A 19,448-nucleotide genomic window follows, 5' to 3' on the forward strand; every position below is an offset into this window, starting at 1 on the left:
CAGTCAGGAGTGGGATTTAGGGTCACTCAGCTGGTAGAAGGCAGACTGGAGACTTGAACCAAGGGCTGGTCTGAGTCCGGTGTCACACACTGTCCTCGACGCCATGCTGCCTCTGGACCTGAAGAGGTGAGAAGGGGCAGAGTGTCATTGGGACATCTGGTGACTGAGGGTCAGAGAGGCATCTAAGCCAGTGGTCCTTCCTCACCTCAGGGCTGGAGCTAGGCTCCCGGCATAAGAATCTCGTTCTGGGGAATTTGTGAAAAGTGTAGATTCGGGGCTCATCTCCTAGAGATTCTGATGTAGCTCATCTGGGGTGGCACCTGGGAATCTGTATCTTCACAGAGCTTCCCAACGACATGGAAACACAGGCAGGCTTGGGAATTGCTGATGACATAGCAACAAGTCCTCACCATTTGCCAGGCACAGGGTGCCCCACTGAATAAGGGGAGAACTACCACCTGATGAGGACGTACTGTTATCATCCTCAATTTAAAAGATGGCGGGGGGGAGGGCCAGAGAGGTTAAGAAGTTTACTCAAAGTCACGCAGCGCAAAAGTGGTAAAGAGGACTTTGATCATGATCAGAGTCTGCGCTCATGTGCCGCCCTCACCCATCGCCTGCAGCCGGGACACCTCCCTGTTCAGCCCACTAAAGTCCATTGCTCACCCGGCTGTGGCTATCATGGCCTCAGAGAGTGAAGGTCGAATCGCATCCTGCAAGACAAATATGAGGGGCACTTAGTGTTTCTGTTTGGAAGTTTGGTTGCCTCGGGTTTCTCCTCTGAGCAGGACACATGACGGGGGGCACACGGCGCAGGTGACCCCAGTAGAAGCTGGTCCAGGAGACGTTGGCAGACCGCATCCTCACACGTGGTCTTTGGACACGAGAGGCTCCTTCCTCCTCTGGGAGCAGGAGCCGGCGGGAGAGGGGGCTTTCGGGGGCAGCCCTCTCAGCCCCAGGTGTGTTTGTGGGTGATTTGTTTTTGTTATTTGGGGGCAACTCCAGGAGCTTGCCACCCTTCTGTGCCTGTCACCCCAGCCCTCTCTTCTCCTAGGGTGACCGTGGGCCGCAAAACTGCTGTCCGCGTGGACCGGGGCTGACACCGCACGTCCCTCTGCCGGGACCCCTGCGTCCAGACCCCGAGACATGGCGGCCGACGGCAGCAAGGTGGCCGACGGGCAGATATCCACAGAGGTCAGCGAGGCCCCTGTGGCCAACGACAAGCCCAAAACCCTGGTGGTCAAGGTGCAGAAGAGGGCGGCGGACCTCCCGGACCGGGACACGTGGAAGGGCCGCTTCGACTTCCTCATGTCCTGCGTGGGCTACGCCATCGGCCTGGGCAACGTCTGGAGGTTCCCCTACCTCTGCGGGAAGAATGGCGGCGGTAGGTGCCGGCCTGGCGGCTCCCGGCCTGGCTGACCCCTGGAGAACGTCCCAAGCGGGCGTCTTCCAGGGCCACCTTAGGGCAAGGGTCCCATAAAGACTCCAAAGGAAGGACCAGGCTCTGTTCTGTTTCTCGTCTTTTCACCAAAGGATTCCCCAAGGGCGATCGTCCTTTGTCACTGCAACCTACAAGTGCCCCTCTCCGTTTTGCAAAGTGTGGAGATGTAGTTTGAGCCAAGGATGTCCTTGGGCCTCAGTCTGGCTGTGGTGCTGCTTTAGAGGCAGAGTGTGAGGAAATCGTGGCTGGGACCCCAGAACGCCCCGCCGCGATGCTCCCTCCGACAGGGGTTTCTCCAGAGCCTCGGGGCCACGAGCATCTCTTCTCACCCCCGCAGGGGCCTTCCTGATCCCCTACTTCCTGACGCTCATCTTTGCGGGGGTGCCGCTCTTCCTGCTGGAGTGCTCCCTGGGCCAGTACACGTCCATCGGGGGCCTGGGCGTGTGGAAGCTGGCCCCCATGTTCAAGGGTGAGTCTGCAGGGTGGGCCGTGGGTGCTGCCCACAGGACGGTGGTGAAGCCAGGGCCTTCCCGACACCCTCGCCCCTCTGGACAGAGGGAGCTGCTCGGTCCACATCTGAGCAGAGTGAAGCCCTTGCAGGCGCCCAGGTGACAGATGACAACGCCTGTCAGAACCTAGGGCGTGGAGGTGGAGAGGAGGACCCAGTCCAGAGGCCCGCACGCACGTCAGCCTGCCCTGCCCTGCCCTGCCCTATGGGCTCATTTCCCCACCCAGGGCTGGCTGCCGCTTTCTCTGCCTCCTGGCTCAGTGCCGGACAGACACCCAGGTGGACACGTAGAGGTCATGCTTACCTGGCCCCCACCGCGACCAGCCTGTGCTGGGCCCAGACACAAGCCTGGCTCCCTCACATGCCAGACGTGTGTGACCTTAGCCAAGCCCCTGCCTGTGTCCATGGTCCAGTGAGACTGTAGACAATGTGGAAAACAATAACAATGACACGAACTGGGCAGTTATTCTTATCACTCTAATAAATGAGTGTCGTGCTGGCGTGCTCCACTCCCAGGCGTGGGCCTTGCCGCTGCTGTGCTGTCGTTCTGGCTGAACATCTACTACATCGTCATCATCTCCTGGGCCATCTACTACCTGTACAACTCCTTCACCACGGTGAGTGCCCTGGGCTCGCCCGCCAGAGGGAGCCGGACCTGCAGCCCACCCTCCACGGCCAGGGCCGTGCCTCCGGGTGGGGGGCCCAGCTTGTCTTCAGTCGCCCTGTCTCCCCCAACTCCTAGCACTATAACAGCACCCGCCCAGGCCAGGCACTGAACTGGGCTCTTCGTGTGGGCTGACGTCTAATCCTCATGACACCCCTCCTAGGTGGGTGTCGTTAGCTCATTTCATATGGTCCCAGACGGCCTGGGTTCCAATCCTGACCCTAGTACGTACCAGCTGTGCAACTTTGGGAAGAGACTTAATCTCTCTGAGCCACAGTGCTCTCATTTATAAAATGGGGGTACAAGTGAAACTCGCCTCTTAGGGTTGTTGTGAGGATTAAGGAGTAAATATGTGTAAAGCTCTTAAACCCTGTAAGTGTTCACTGTTAACATCAGTGTGCAGAGGGTCAAATGGGCGAGACCCCTTACCCAAGGTCACGTAGCTGGGAAGTGGCTCCAGGGTGGACACACCAGACCTTATGGTACAGCTTGGAAAGCTGCGTTTCAGAGTGAAAAGTCTGAAGTTCAAATTTCAGCTCTGATACCTAAGAGCTGTGTGATCTTGAGCAAGTTGCTGCCCCTCTCTGATCTCTAAAATGGGGATCACAACATGCCCTGCATCCAGGAGCTGTTGGGAGGGGAGGTGAGATAATGGCTTGAGGACGCTGGGGGATGTGAGGGTGCCTGAGGTGTGCAGGGGTCGCTGTTGCCAGCCCCTGGGGGCTCAGTGGCGTTTGTCTTGCAGACACTGCCATGGAAACAGTGTGACAACCCCTGGAACACCGACCGCTGCTTCTCCAACTACAGCATCGTCAACACCACCAACATGACCAGCGCCGTGGTGGAGTTCTGGGAGTGAGTGCGGGGCCGGCCGGGTGGTGGAGCGTTACCCAGGGCCCGCGGGCACAGAGGCGGCCTCAGGGGGTGACGGGCGAGTTAGGTAAAGCACTGTTTGTGGAGCCCTGGTGGGCTCAGGAAGCCACAAGGGAGGGTGAAGCCCTTTCCTCCCCCAGAGGGAGCTGGCCTGCGGAAGCGCCGCTAGACACTTGCCCTGACCTTCGGTAGAGAAACCCAGCTCCAGACGGAGCCACGTCCAGTGGGGGATACATCCCCACTCCCTCTCCTCCCACCCCTGAGCTCCTGCCGTTGGTCAAACCCTCTAGAAGCCGGAGGGCGAGGGAGCCGGTGCCACAGCCACGGCGCAGCAACTGGGCCCGGAGTAGGTGGAGAAGGGTGGACAGTGAGCCAGTGGAGGGGAGCACCAGTGCAGGCCGAGAGGAATCACCAGGAGAGGCCGACAAAATCCCGATTCATCCTGAAAACTGCTTAGAAAACTCCTGGTCTACTTAGAAACCCAGAGTCACTGGGAGTAAAGACACACACACACACACACACACACACACACGCACACGCACACGCACACGCTGTCCATGGTGAAGGCCACGATGACTGGATCTTCAGGGGACGCGTCATAGAAGACGTGTGTTGGGGGCATTGATTTTACAAGATGAGGTCCTGGGACCCAGATCTCTTTGGTATGAAGGAAGCATCTGTGCTGGGCAGTTCAAAGGGGTCTGGGAGCAGCCTGGAGGGTCCAGTGCACCTTGGGTAAGCTCAGGGGGAGCTGTTCTCAGGAGGTGTCGAACACGTGACACCAGTCGCTGTGCTGAAATGTCCTTAGCTGGGCTGTCTCCTTACAAACAAAAATCAGATTCTGCTCCGGCTGGTTTTGCTTTCCAGCATCTCCCACATGCAACCCTTTTGCACACATTCAGGCTTTTCATTCAGCCATTTATTCAGTAAACATTTCTTGAGCACCTACTACGTGCCAATCTGCCTAGAGACAGGGATGAGCAAACAGGCAATGACACACTGGATGGCCAGCGCTCAGAGGGGGGACACGCAGGAGGCTGTCGGGGCCTCAAGGAGGCGCCTGGACCAGCCCAGGTGAGGAGCGGCATCTAAAGATGAAAAACAAGGCAGGGAAGACAGGTGTTGGCGGAAGGAAGAGCATCGTGAGGGCTGGGAGCAGGCAAGAGCCAGCATGGCCCCGGTGAGGGGCTGAGGGTGTGAGGGGGCTGCACTGAGAGCCGAGACTGGAGAGGGATGCCAGCTCGTGAAAGCCCTGCGAGGTCAGCCTGGGCGGTCTGGGCTTCCTTCTGAGAACCACAGGGAGCTCTTCACTGTCGGATTTTAAGTACAAGAGTGACGTGGTCAGACTCGCAGTTTAGAAGGATCCCTGGGGCTGGAGCGGGACAGAGCAACAGTGAGGGCAGGGGTCCTGCCAGGAGGCTACCGCATCCATCCCGGTGAGCAGCGATGGTGGCAGGTCCCTTGAGCAAACAGCCCTTTCTACACATTAGTATAATGGCCCTGCAGTCCCCACCCAGCTCTTGCATCTCAGTGATCACAGCTGTCAGCACAATCACAGTGGAGGGTGTCACCCATGTCCATGCCCTGGGCACCCCCGGTCACTCCAGCTCCCGCCAGCCCCACGTGACTTTCTCCTCCCTCCACTGTTCCACCAGGCGCAACATGCATCAGATGACAGACGGGCTGGACAAGCCAGGTCAGATCCGCTGGCCTCTGGCCATCACCCTGGCCATCGCCTGGATCCTTGTGTATTTCTGTATCTGGAAGGGTGTTGGCTGGACTGGAAAGGTAAGGATGTGCACAGTGGGGACTGGAGAGGGACAGGTCTACAGAGGGATCTCTGCCCTGGGCAAAGAGTCTGCACCTCCCAGGAACCCCATCCAACCTTGAGTTAAGCAGGTCCCTTCATCTCTGCATGCCTCAGTTTCCTTTCCTATAAAATGGGAATGAAAACATTACCTACCTTCTGGGCAGTTGTGAGGATTAAAGAAAATAATGCAAGTCAGGCTCTTAGCACAGTGCCAGGCTCACAGTAAGTCTCTTGAGATTCCCCTGGTCCTGACAGAGCCATCAAAAAACAGGGCAGTTGCTGCTCATGGACCATTGAGCAAACTGTCCTGTTGCAAGTCTTGTTGTGGTATGGGTGATCCAGAGATAAACGCTTCACATCCCAGCCTTTGAGGAGCAACAGAGGTGGATTGATTAATGATTAAATACTTAGGCTCTGTATTCAAACAGCCCTGAGTCCAGATCCCAACTCGGCCATTTATTTGGCTGTGTGACCTCGGGCAAGTCACCTCGCCTCTCTGAAACACAGTTTTCTCCTCTGTAAAATGGGGCTAATAACTATGCTTATCCATCGGTTTGTTGTGCCAATCAAATGAGACGGAGATTTGGAAAGAACTAGGCAGCTAGCAAGGGGAGTTATTGTTTTTGTTTTTATTATGGGCAAGGGCAGAGCCATGCCAAGCTGGGGTGTCCAGCCTGGGGACATCTGGGGAACTTGCCGATCAAATTGTGGGGAGAGGAACTGGCCTCACCCCCACTTCTTTCCCCCTTCAAGCCCCACCCCAGGAGTCCAGGGACAGAAGATGGCGAGTCGCTCACTGGCCCTGGCCTGAAGGAAACTCGGGGCAAGTGTGTTGTCTGAGGTCTTACGAGGAGGGAGGGAGAGAAGGGATTTGAACTGAGTGGGGCTGGAGACAGGGAGGTGCGGACTGCCTAAGAAGCTGAAACCAGCAGAACAGAACTTAGCGAATTCCACCCTCAGGCATGGGTACACCCTATTTCAGTCTGGTGGGACCTTTGGACCCATCGGGTTCTCAGATCCAAGGTTGGTGTCAAAACCTCTCTGCTCTGTCCCTAGACCAGGCTGGCAGGAGGAGGGCACAGGTGTCTCCCGGCCCAGCTTTAGGAGGTGGAAGAATGTAGCGCCTAAGGGCTTCGGAAGAGACAGAGCTGAGTTTGAATCTCAGTGTCCTGGTTCCTAGCTGTGTGGGCTTCGGCAAGTCATTTCACTTCTCTGAGCCTCAGTCTCCTCATCTGTTAGATGGTTACGATAATAGTACCTTACAGGTTCGCCACAAAGACTGAAGGGAATAATCTATGGAGAGTATGTAGCACATGCCCAACACATAGTGGGCACTCAGTACACGACATCATAATCATTTTTGTGGTGTCTTGAGTTCCTGCTGCATTAGGAGACTGACTGCTTCGTGGAGACAGAAAGTGAGGTCCTTCTCATTGTGTCTTTTGACTGAGTCAGCCAATCCATCAGTAAGCTTTACTGAGCACCTACTGTGTACCTAGCTTCATGATGAACATGGAAGACACACTGAAGCGCAAGACCTAGGCAACATATACCAAGCATGTTGTATGTGCTCATACAACCAACCTTTCTGAGTAGCAAGGCTGATTGTACCCATCTTCCAGACAAGAAAAAGCTAGGCTCAGAGAGGATAAGAAATTGATCCAATGTCACATAGCTTGTAGGTGATGCAGATGGTTCTGAATCTCCTTTTCCTAATGCCAAGTACAGTGGTTTTTCTACTGGACTGTGGCTGCCTTTCCTAACCTTGAAGAATCTCAGAGCCAAGTCAGGGAGATGAAACTAACCCAGAGAACAATTCATACTGACCAGGAAATGGGGTCAAATCAGACTCTGAGAAATAAAGGTCATTGAACTTGAAAATTGCTCTTTCGCACTAGTGAGCAAAGAAATGCAGTTTCAGACAATGACATCAGTCTTTTGATTATCAATGTGGCAAAAAATAATGTTTAAGATAATTACACTCAGTGCTGGCATCTTTGTGGGAAAGGCTCTCTCTGTAATGCTGGACGAAGGTCAATTTCTGGAAGGCAATTAGACAATATGGATTAGAAGCCTTTGAGAAGTATATTCCTTTTTACCAGTGATTCCACTTATAGAAATTTTTCCCAAGAATGGTATAATAATTTTGTAGACAAATTTTTTATACGGGGGTTTCCAGTGTAGTATTATTAAGATTCACGTAAAATTAGGAGTAACCTAAATGGATTACAGTGGGGGAACTTTAAAAAGGATGGTGGAACCTCCTGAGGGACTATTTTGTATAATTAAAAATCACATTGTTACAAAACAATAAAACAACGTTTAGTAAACAAAACAAGAAACAAAGCTGTATGTGCTGTGTGTTTTTTAACTTTAAATATGTTAAATGAAAAGTTAAGTACATAATTTGAGCCTCATTTTCTAAGAAAATGTTATCATATGTGCAAAGGAATATCTCAAAAGAGGAATATTAAAATGTTAACATCCATGCATTTATGTATTTGTCAGGCATTTATCGAGTGTCTACTATATACCATGGACTGTTCTAGGTGCTGGGAAAACAGAGAAGTGAACAAGACAAGGCCTGTCCCTCATGTAACTTACATTCTAGGGGCTGTTGAAAGGAACTTTAATTGTGTGTGTGTGTGTATGTGTGTGTTCATATGTGATTTTAAAATTTTCCTGTCACCACATGTATTACTTGAATAATTTAAACAGAAATAAAAAAAATAGCAGGGGTAAGAGAAGAGAAAAACCGGGGGCTGAGCTGGTTGGTTCAGACTGTAAGCAGCGGCTTCAGAAAAGTGGCCAGAGTAGGTTAGGAATCCAGGAAGGCCTCCTGGAGGAAGATGAACTGGAACCAAGCCCAGCGCCTCAACAGGTGCCTGTGCAGGTGAAGTGGGGGAGGGAAAAGCATGGCCCCGCTGGGGGGGCCTGACCGCGCCGCCCGCTTTCCTCCCAGGTGGTCTACTTCTCGGCCACGTATCCCTACATCATGCTGATCATCCTCTTCTTCCGCGGCGTGACACTGCCCGGCGCCAAGGAGGGCATCCTCTTCTACATCACGCCCAACTTCCGCAAGCTGTCCGACTCCGAGGTGAGCGGCCCTCCCGGCCCCGGTCCTGGAGGGCACCGGCTGGGTTAGGAGCACACCTGAGGCTTGAGCCGTTAACCGGGTTTAGGATGCGTTACGGCGCCCGTCTGACCCTCGCGTGTAAACTGGGATTGTGGCCACGGAGAGCTGCTTAGCACATGTAAAAGGCGCTGGGGCGCTGTGGCTATGATTGTAATTTTGACTAATTTTTGAACATTCTGCCTATAGGTGTGGCTGGATGCGGCTACCCAGATCTTCTTCTCCTACGGGCTGGGCCTGGGATCCCTCATCGCGCTTGGGAGCTACAACTCTTTCCACAACAACGTCTACAGGTGCGGGAGCTCAGGAGCCCCGCCCCTCCGCGGCCCCGCCCCTCCGCGGCCCCGCCCCTCCGCGGCCCCGCCCCTCCGCGGCCCCGCCCCTCCGCGGCCCCGCCCCTCCGCGGCCCCGCCCCTCGCTGAGCCAAACTCCTACGGGTTCCTTCCCTTCCCTGTGGTGGGGGTGCTCGCCAGCCACGTACCGCCGCTCCCAGGTACCCTCCTCCACCTTGCCCCTCGCTAACCACTGCCCGCTAGCCACCTTCGTGCCGGCCCCACTGTCCCTGACTCCCCTTTTTTTCTGCAGGGACTCCATCATTGTCTGCTGCATCAATTCGTGCACCAGCATGTTCGCAGGGTTCGTCATCTTCTCCATCGTGGGCTTCATGGCCCATGTCACTAAGAGGTCCATTGCTGATGTGGCTGCCTCAGGTCAGCGCCGCACGGTGGAGGGCTCGGGCTCCTGGGAGGGAGGGGCTCACCGCGCCGCGTTTGCGCTGTCGTCATGTCACCAGCTTGGCGCGCTGGCGTCGAGCGTCACCAGGTGCCGGGCAGCGCGCCGAGCATGTACGCGTACCGTATGCCTGAATCTTCCCAACGCTGTGTGGTCGATGCTGTTGTATCCCCGTTTCATAGATGAGGAAACTGAGGCCCACTGAGGCCACCTGCCCAAGTTCACGGAGCTCGAGAGGTGGGGGAACCTTGGAGTCCAGCCCAGACCCGGCTGATTGCAAAGCCTGGCCACACTGACACTTCCAGCACAATCTTGGACACCTGGGAGGACAAGACCCACGCTTGTCCCCTGGGATATAAACTTTAGTCCAACTCAGACAGGCTCACCGCCACGACACAAGCACCCAAATCAGTGCTTTTGTCCCAGTTCCACCAAGTAGGCTGTGCCTACTCTGCTGGCCACACAGGCATTGATGCCACAGGGTCCAAGGAAAAGCCCAGGCAGCCCCCCTTCCCCTGCTCAGCCAGGAAAGCAGCAAACATGAGGGACCCACTGTGTGCATGCAGAGACCATGAGGATCAGGGAGGCAACGAGACGAGACGTGTCCCTTCCCCGTCGTGGAGAATTGGGCTGGTCCTGAGGAAAGGACCCTTCTCCGCTGAGGTCCACATCTCCTCTACACGGGCAGCCCACCATCTCATTGCTCTGGAACTCGTGAGCCGCACCCCTCCTTTCCAGAGCCAGACTCCTGGGAGGTTACAATCTCTCTCCTTCTCCTTCCAAGGTTTTCCCTGATCTCTTGAATACCTGCCCCCCAGACACTCAAACAGCATGTCCCAAACTGACGTCCTGGACCCTTCCCTCCCCTGCAGCCACAAACCAACCAGTACCAGGACCTGCCCATCCTGCCTCCTGAGTACCTCTCCATCTGACCACCTCTCTGTGTCTGCACTGTCCCCACTGCTGGCCAGGCCACTGCAGTCCCTCATCTCATCTCACTGGTTCCCCTGCCTCTGGACCCAACCCTACAGCCTCCCACCCCAACACACACTCTGTTTCCTCATCTAGAATAAGGGGCTAATAACACTCACCCAAAAGGTTACTCCGAAGATGAAATGAAATAAAGCTTAGACAGTGGGTGGTGTCCTGGGTATGCTGTCAGTGCTCAGGGCCTTTTCTTTTCTTTGTCTTTTTTGCCCTTCCCTCCACAGGCCCCGGGCTGGCGTTCCTGGCGTACCCGGAGGCAGTGACCCAGCTGCCCATCTCTCCGCTCTGGGCCATCCTCTTCTTCTCCATGCTGCTGATGCTGGGCATCGACAGCCAGGTGAGGACACCCTCCCTGGCACCTTGAGGAACCCCCCACCCAGCCTCGTTGGTCCAGGAGCAAGCAGGGAGAGGAGCCCATTGTCTTAGGCCCCCAAAAAGATGGCTGAGAGTGTCTGACCTCTAGAATGTTCCACCACATGAGACTTCAGGGATCAGCTCAGCCACCTTCCCCATTTTCCAGATGCCCCAAGGGAAGGGACTGTCCTGAGATCACAAAGGGAGGCAGAGGCTGAATCAGGCACGGCTCCCGGGGCTCTCCTGGCCCTGCTGTCCCGATGCTGCTGGGGCTCTTTGGTCTTCCCCAGAGGGTCAGGCTGTGGGTGGGTTGAGGCTGAGGGCTGCTGCACCTGGCTGACCTCCGTTGCCCCCTGAAGTTCTGCACCGTAGAAGGCTTCATCACAGCCCTGGTGGACGAGTACCCCAGACTCCTCCGCAACCGCAGGGAGCTCTTCATCGCTGCCGTCTGCATCGTCTCCTACCTGATCGGCCTCTCTAACATCACCCAGGTGAGCTCTGGCGGCACCTGGCACACCTGTGGTGCTGCCTGCCCCGGGACCACTCCCAGCTCCTCTCTGCCCCCACCTTGTCCTATCCCACTGTTCGTCTGTTCATTGAGCACCATCTCTGCGCCAAGCCCTGCACACACAGCAATGAGTCAGATGGGGTCCCCGCCCTCAAGGGGCTCCCAGGCTGGTGGGAGACACAGACACTGGCTGGAAATGATAAGACACAGCTAGAGAATACAGCCCGTAACCCAGCCTGGGGCACCAGGGCCTGCTTCCTGGAGGAGGGGATGCAAAGGCTGAGGTCTCAAAGACTCAAACCTCAAGTTGGAGTTGGGCCTTTAAAGTTGACACTGCCCCTTCCTCTCATTCCCACTTTTTTTTTCTATCAGTATTAACGAACAATGCTCTCTTCATTCAAGGCCCTCCCATTCTGGTCAGAAGATAGACACAGAACTGACGAATTGTACCATAAATGTAGATGACCCTAAAGCCATGAGCTCAGCCCTATGGATCTGGTTTATGATCCACAAAACTACCCTTGGATCCAAAGACAATTCAGACCCAGAATCATTGCTCATTCATTCCTTTGTTCCTTCGTAGTTGCTGAACACCTCCTATGGGTCTGGCATGACACTGGAGATTCAGCAGTTAACATGACAGACACAGTATCTCCTTTCCTGGAGCATATATTTTGGTGGACAGACTGACATACAAATTAGATCATCTCAGAGAGTGTTAAGTGCCGTGAGGAAAAGAGGATAGTAGGACAGAGAATGACCCTGGGGGGGTGAGAGAGATTCTACCTCAGACAGAGTAGTCAGGAGCAGTCCCTCTGAGGTAGTGACAGTTGAGCTGAGACTCAAATGACAAGGAAGAGCCAGCCAGGGGAAGCTCTGGCTAGGGGAAGGAAGCACAGCAGGTGCAAAGACCCTGAGGTGGGAATGGGCTGGGCAAGATTGAGGGACAGAAAGAAGGCCAGTTGGGGGGTGGGGGTGCCGAGGGAGTGAGAGGATAGGTAGGGAGTACAGGACCAGAACATGCAGGACCTTGCAGGCCCAAGCATTTGGATTTTATTTTATTATTCTATTTTATATCTCTGTACTTAATTTGTGTGTTATATTATTGTCTATTTAAGCCATGGAACATTTTAAGCAGGGGAGAGACATGACTGATTGAGCGTTGTGGAGAGATGGCTGTGGTGACCAACTCTCCTTTCTGCCCCCAGCCTTACCAGACATGGGGCATTTCCCTCTGCCACCTGGACATTGTCTTCCCAGTCACCAGGGAGTCAGTGACCACATCCTCCATGGTCATTAGGCCCTCAGTGCTTCTTCTAATCTACCCTCAAGCCTTCTGCTGCAGTGTAGCCTGATCAGATTCTAAAGCCCTTGTGGACTGTGGTCTGAAGGCACTGGGCGCTGAGGGAAGGTGGACCCACTCTCACGTCTTTTCCTCTTGCAGGGGGGCATTTACGTCTTCAAACTTTTTGATTACTACTCTGCCAGCGGCATGAGCCTGCTGTTTCTCGTGTTCTTTGAGTGTGTCTCCATCTCCTGGTTTTACGGTGAGCACCACCCCTCCTCGCTCCCTCCCTCTTTCCTTTCTCAGTCATCCTTCAACAAACGCAACTTGAACCCCAGGCCCTTTCCATACAATGATGTATTTAGTCCTCACAGCAACTGGAGGAAGTTAGCACAGGAGGTCCCTTGTTTACGATATACCATAAGAAGAAAAGTTAAATAAATTCATTTAAAATGGGAGCCAAAATTTCTTCATAAATTTTGAGATTAAAAAGGTTCGTTTGAGATTTTAGGTAGGAAAGGGAAACCAAAATTACCAAAAAACATTCTGAAGCTAAATATTGAACAAAAGCTGAGCTATAATTAACAGTATGCACTACCTGAGAATGAAGGAAGCAGTGATTTTATCTGTTTATTTTGTGGCCACGTTTCCAGACCCCACTGCGGGACAGTCCAAAGGGTGCCCTTCCCTGCACCTCGACTCTCACAGCCAGGTGATGTGTTCGAAAGGTCCTCCAGGGTCCCTCCTAGTCCTTGGTTCTCATCGTGCCTTCTCTGCCGCCTCACCCTCCTTGTCGCTCCCCTCCGCCCTCTCTAACTGGGCTAAGGCTGTCCGGTCCCCACGGGCAGTGACTGCTTATAATTCAAGCCGTGCCCAGCGTGTCACTCTCGTCAACTTCACGACGTCTGCGGTGTTGTTGCAAGATCTGCAGTTCTTTGCACTCTACTGCCAGTTGCTTTTAGCATCGGGTCATCAGGAAAACCACCCCGTCCAGCAAAGCTTTGAAGGAATGGCGGGGATAGGTGTTGAGTGGCAGGGACATTGAGAGTGGTGGGGACATGTTTTATAAGTATATCCTTTGAGTGGTAGATATTTTCTTGTGAAGGTGACTTGCTTTCCTACACAGCCCACTTGCTGAGAGGATTTGGTTATTGAATACTTAGATCGTGAGGACCCCCCTGGAGCATTAGCCCCATGTGACAGACAAAGAAACCGAGGGTCAGAGCGGTTAGGTGACTTGCCTGTGGTCACACTGTGAGAAGGCGGCAGATTGGGGCTTTAAGCCTGCAGTCCCCACAGCTCATCTATCCCTCCTGCTCTCCCTCCGAATGTCACAGGTGTCAACCGATTCTATGACAACATCCAAGAAATGGTTGGCTCTAGGCCCTGCATCTGGTGGAAGCTCTGCTGGTCCTTCTTCACCCCAATCATTGTAGCGGTAAGGACAAGGCTTGACCAGCCCTGTTAGGATGAGTGCAGACCAGGCCCTGGGGCGACTCGGCCAGAGACAAACTTCTGGAGGCAAAGGCGGGTGGCAGAGGCCCCAGATCCCCCTGTTCTCTAGTAATACTGCTGCCTCCTGCTTGTTGAGCATCTGCTCTGTGCTCTGTGTGGTACCAGACACATTACAGCATCCTCACAAACCTCTGCAAAATAGGCCTTATTGCCCCCCTTTCCTGCCGGGGCCCCCGGGGCTCACCCAGCCAGCGTCGTGCAGCTAGCTGGCGCTGCCCTCGACCCAGGTGGGCCTGATTCTGAAGCCGAAGGCGTTCGCGTGGGGAGACCTCTCATTCTCAGCGTCCTTCATTCCCTTCCACCAGAGGAAGCTGGGCCTCAGCAGGCCTGGCGCGGGGCTGTCCCTTGGGGTAGGGACTGGGCCACTGCATATGTTGTGTCCTGCATAGGGGCACCCAGCTGGTGGTGGCCCCGGGGGCTGACATCCAACCCTTGTTCTGCTTGCCAAGCTGGTTAACTTGGAGGAAGGGATGCCTTTTCCTATTGGTCTGCCCAGAGGAGCCACCTTTTTCTATTGGTCCTCCTGGAAAGGGTGCCTTTTTCCATTGGTCCTCCCAGAGAGGGCACCTTTTTCATATTGGTTCTCCCAGAAGGGGTGCCCTTTTCTATTTGTTCTTGGGAGAAGGAAGCTTTTGCTGTTGGTCCTCCCAGAGAGGGCGCCTTTTACATTGGTCCTCCCAGAGAGGGTGCCTTTTTCTATCGGTCCTCCCGGAAAGGGCACCTTTTTCATATTGGTTCTCCCAGAAGGGGTGCCCTTTTCTATTTGTTCTTGGGAGAAGGAGGCTTTTGCTGTTGGTCCTCCCAGAGAGGGCGCCTTTTCCATTGGTCCTCCCAGAGAGGGCACCTTTTTCTGTTGGTCCTCCCAGAGAGGGTACCTTTTTCTATTGATCCTCCCGGAAAGGGTGTCTTTTCTATTGGTCCTCCCAGAGAGGGCACCTTTTGCTATTGGTCTTCCTGGAAAGGGCATCTTTTGCTATTGGTCCTCCCAGAGAGGGCACTTTTTCTATTGGACCTCCCAAAGGTCCTTCTATTGGGGGACCTTTTCTATTTGTTCTTAGGAGAAGGAGGCTTTTGCTATTGGTCCTCCCAGAGGAGGTGCCTTTTTCTACTATGCAGGAAGGCGCCTTACGTACCAGCAGTGGCCTTGGGTGCGGGATTGCCAAGATGCTGGGCCCTTGTGAGGGTCAGCCTCAGGGCAGGGGTGGAGGGTGGTGGACCTGGCAGCTTCAGGGTCTGGGGGGCCTTGGTTGTCCAGTCTGGATGACTGACTGCCCCCGTGCCCTCCCCACCCTCCCCAGGGTGTGTTCATTTTCAGTGCTGTGCAGATGACTCCTCTCACCATGGGAAGCTACGTTTTCCCCAAGTGGGGCCAGGGCGTGGGCTGGCTCATGGCTCTGTCTTCCATGGTCCTCATCCCCGGGTACATGGCCTACATGTTCCTCACCTTAAAGGGCTCCCTGAAGCAGGTAAGTCCCTTCTCCACCCTTCAAATTGCTAGTCCCCTTCCCCCACTGAGCTGGGCACAGCCCTTACCCTGTGGAGTGCACAGTCTGGGGAGATAGACAAGTCAATAACCAATGATGATAGAGTGTTAGAAGCACCATGATCAGGGTAAACCATGGAGATGGGTTAGCCCTGCTGGGTTGAGGAAGGTTAGGAAAGGCTTCTTAAAAGAGGGTATAGCTAAGGAGAGGCCTAAAGATGAGTCAGTGTTAAAAGTAGAAGCAGAAAGAATATTCCTAGGAGGGGATGGGAAGCATGTGTAAAGGCCCAGGGGTATAAACTGCATTTGGTGAACTGAAGGGAGATCAGTGTGGCTGGAAGGTAGAGTGGGGAGGGGTTCAGAGTGGGTGATAAAGAGATGAGTTTGGGAATATAAGAAGCTCAGGCCACATCACGAAGGGCTTTGAAAATCAGAATAAGAACTTTGGACTTTATCCTAAGGGCAATGGGGAGCTATCAAGGGTTTGAAGCAGATGAAGGGTGGGATCAGATGTATTGAGGGCTTACTCTAGACCTCATTTGTGGGCTTGATAAAGAGAAAATGTGGTCTTACCCTCAAGGAAAGGGGTAGGGGGTGGGGTTGTGTGCAGCTCCTGGGCCAGCCTCCTCCTTCACAGATGGAAAAACTGAGGCCAAGTGCGGGAACCACTTACCCATCCCTTGCAGTAAGTTATTAGCAGAGCTGGGGCTCGCAGCCCTTTCTTCCAACTCCAGGTGCAGTGCTTTCGTTTTCCACGATCCTCTGCTGAGCCTCAAAAGGCAGACAGGTCTTAGAGTGGCAGAGGCAAAGGGGTGCATTTGAGGAAGGGAGCACAGCCTGTGCAAAGGCCCAGCAGTGGGAAAGGGCAAGGCACATCTGAAGATGGTGCGTTGTCCGAAGGGGCAGGGTTTCAGGGGATGTGTGTAGGGAAGGTAGTGGGGGATCATCCACTCAGCGAATATGTATTGAACACCTACTGTGTGCCAGACAGTACTGTCAGTGCTGGGGACATGGCCATGAACAAAAGAGGCAAAAATCCCACCTTGATAGAGCTTACATTCTAGTAGAGGAAAATCAACAATTAAAAACATGTTAGATGGGCATGAGTACTATGGAGAAAAATAAAGTAGGAAGGAGGTTTGGGGAATGCTGAGCGAGGCTTTGCTGAGAAGAAAGCACTGAGGCAAGACTTAAGGAGGTAGAGATCAAAGTAGGTAACTATCTGAAAGGAAAGATGTCTCGGACAAAGGGTACAGCAAGTGCAAAGGCCCTGAGGCAGGCGCATGCTTGGTGCGTGTGAGGAGGCCATTGTGGCTGGAGTGGAGTAAGTTGGGGGGGGGCTTGGTGAGGGGAGGACATCGAGGTCTGAGGTGACGGGGGCCAGACCATGTGGGGTCTTGTAGGACTTTGGTGAAAAGGGAGCCACTGTTGGGTCCTGAGAAGTAGAAGGACGGGATCTGACTTTGGTTTTGACATAAGCCCTCCAGCGGCTGTGCTGAGAGTAGAATGAAGGGGTGATGGGCAGGAGTGGAAGCGGAGGACTAGGTGGGAGTCGCTACAATGACCTGAGCGGAGGAGATGTGGCGCGGCCCATGCGGGAGCGTGTGAGGGTCTGGAGAACGCGGGGACGAGGCCGGAGTCTGGGTGCCGTGTGAAGGCAGAGCAGACAGGAGAGACTGAAGAGATGCTGGGGGAATGGAGCGCTCAGTCCTCCCCATCCCGGCCCGAATTCTCCCCGGTGCCCACAGCGCGTCCAGGTCATGATCCAGCCCAGCGAAGACATCGTTCGCCCGGAGAATGGTCCAGAACAGCCCCAGGCCAGCGGCTCAGCCAGCAAAGAGGCCTACATCTAGGGTGGGGGTGCTCGCGACCCACACTCTCACCCCCAGCCTGGCTGACTACACCACCACTTGACGTCTGAGGATACCGTCGATCTCAACCTACCTCGAGTGGCGAGTCCAGACACCATCACCGCGCAGAGAGAGGGAGGCAGGGGACAGTCACCCCCCTGGGCCCGCCGTGGGCAGATCCCCGACGGCTCCGACCCCTGAATCCAGCCCCTTAAGCACCAAGCGTTGGTGACTGCCAAGGTAGATCACTTTTATCCCGCCAGCGAGTGTGACGGGAGAGGCCGCGCCCTCCTGGCTTTTAGTGGTATTCCCGACTGTTCTCTTACTGCTGAAACCCACGACTGTTATCTGGACTCTGCGGGAGCTGGGTGCTGTGGGGACGCTGCTCTGTGCGCATGGAAAGGGCATTTTGTGTAGCGGGGATTTCCAGGGAGAGCTCGCTCCTCAGTGAGGGAGCCCGGAGCTCTTTCAGTGTTTGGTTTTCTCCTTCCCGAGGCAGCTTGACAAAACGACCCCCAAGGACCCCAGTCCGTATCCCCAGAGCAGCTCTCTCGAGCAGCCGGTGTGGGGTCCTTCCTCCCCGCCGCCCAGCTGATCGAGCATCTCTGTAGCTAAGCTTTCCTGGCCCTCCTCGCCAGGCCGTTCTGCTTGCACCTGCCCAGCAGCGAGCGTTCCAGACAGGCCCTGCTCTTTGGAAAACTGCCACGAGCACAATTGATCTCTCTGTCGCCATTCCTGGGGCCTGGGATCCCGCTGGGGAAACGCCCTGATCAGGAGCCCCAGTTTCTCTGAGGCGGCCCAGCGTTACAGAGCACAGGACAGTTGCAGAGGACGTCAGGTGACGCTGTGTCCTTGAGCCGAATGCCCCGGTTCCCTTCAGGCCCTCTCGGGCCACTGCCCTCACTGCCACCCCATCAAAGCTGCTGCGTCTCACCTTTGCAGTTCCTCCCCGGGATCTCCTCACTGCCGCTGACCCAGGAGCTAGTGTTAGTGCTTCCAAGATCAAGCCTGCTTCCTCACTGGGAAGTAGTATTTGTTCCCTTCCAGAATTGGGCTCCCTGGTGGTGGTGGCAAATCGGGTGAAGACAGTTCCTTGCAAGCTCCGGTAACTCAGCGTCTCTCCTTTGCCAGGAAGATGGGTTCCCATGTAGTGAATCGTCTCTTGTGCCCCGTAGCTCCTTAGCTAGTTAGCTCACAAACTGTGTTTTACGACTAATCCTTAAGAACTATGGTAAATAACTGTGACTGTGGGTTTTTTAATCTCTTGTCATCCTCATCCGAAAGTGACCAGCATACCAGCTCTTGCAATAAGTATTACCCTCAGAATATTAAGCACATTATTGTAGAGAAAACAGAAAGTACCTGTACACGTGTAAATGCACACACATGTCCCTTCATCCTCACGTGTGGTATGTAGTTTCTGTAGGAAATCTGAAACCTCTTCCTGAGGTCATCTGTAAAATAGGCTCATTGCTAAGGCATCGCAGATGCTGACCGGTGACTCCATGATCAAAATGCATATGTGTTGTTACATAATAGGGTTTAGGATGGGAGGAACCCTTCACTGTGCCATGGTCCCACCCCCATCCTGTGTGAATTCCTCTAGAATAAGGGCAGAAGACGTGTCTTTGTTCTTCAGTGTGAAACTAGACCAAGTCTTTCTAAGACAAACGCAGTGTATTTAATGTTTGTAAGCAAATCTAAGTGAGATGTTTGGCAAGAAATCCCGTAACTGATTTCCATCCAAACCTACTTATATAGCACAATATTACACATCGTACAATTCCTGTGAGAACTGTGAATATGTGTCACTTTTTTTAGTATTTGCCCTGGGGGGGAATATATTGTATTATCATATATGCTGTCTTTTTTGCAATAAGGATTTATTCTCAGATCACTAAGTAAATTTATCTCTATATTAAAAAAATATGTAATATATACATATTCAAACTATATACAGAGCCTGTTTAAAAAAAAAACTACAGTATTATTTAGTAAAATTATCTATTCTATGGACCAAATGTAAAATATTTATAAATGAAGATGCATTTTAAACGTCTATAATGGTGTCATAACTAGAGCACGGGCATTATGTACGTTTCTAAGAATTTAGAGGAAAAATAATAAAGGTTCTATGATATACAATATCAGACCTTCAGTTCTTTGGAGTGGGGGCACAATAGCCTCTTTCATCAGAACAACAACGCTTACAAACACAGCGTTTTCCCCCAACACAGAGAGAGAGAGAGATTTGGGCTCAAAATCCAGCAAGATGGAGCTGGACTTCCCCAAAAGTATTGGAATG

At 53.6% G+C, this 19,448-nt stretch overlaps 1 protein-coding gene across 1 annotated transcript; it reads left to right on the top strand.

The window, feature by feature from the left end:
• The first annotated feature begins 1,081 nt into the window (after window positions 1-1,081).
• SLC6A1 (solute carrier family 6 member 1) lies at window positions 1,082-19,152 on the top strand. The gene is made up of 14 exons (XM_058564967.1): window positions 1,082-1,384; window positions 1,779-1,910; window positions 2,466-2,566; window positions 3,359-3,468; window positions 5,142-5,274; window positions 8,259-8,393; window positions 8,619-8,722; window positions 9,015-9,139; window positions 10,373-10,485; window positions 10,862-10,993; window positions 12,455-12,557; window positions 13,633-13,733; window positions 15,109-15,276; window positions 17,042-19,152. Exons 1-14 carry the CDS (start codon window positions 1,147-1,149, stop codon window positions 17,144-17,146), a joined length of 1,800 nt encoding a protein of 599 aa, XP_058420950.1. The 5' UTR covers window positions 1,082-1,146; the 3' UTR covers window positions 17,147-19,152.
• Window positions 19,153-19,448: the final 296 nt, after the last annotated feature.

This window comes from Diceros bicornis, chromosome 2 (genome assembly GCF_020826845.1).
Source record: "Diceros bicornis minor isolate mBicDic1 chromosome 2, mDicBic1.mat.cur, whole genome shotgun sequence".
Lineage (NCBI taxonomy): Eukaryota > Metazoa > Chordata > Mammalia > Perissodactyla > Rhinocerotidae > Diceros > Diceros bicornis.

Coding starts and splice junctions, on each gene's coding strand:
- SLC6A1 (XM_058564967.1), top strand. CDS start 1,147: ATGGCGGCCGACGGCAGCAAGGTGGCCGACGGGCAGATATCCACAGAG. Junction 10,994..12,454: donor GCCTCTCTAACATCACCCAG/GTGAGCTCTGGC, acceptor TTCCTCTTGCAG/GGGGGCATTTACGTCTTCAA. Junction 13,734..15,108: donor TCACCCCAATCATTGTAGCG/GTAAGGACAAGG, acceptor CACCCTCCCCAG/GGTGTGTTCATTTTCAGTGC.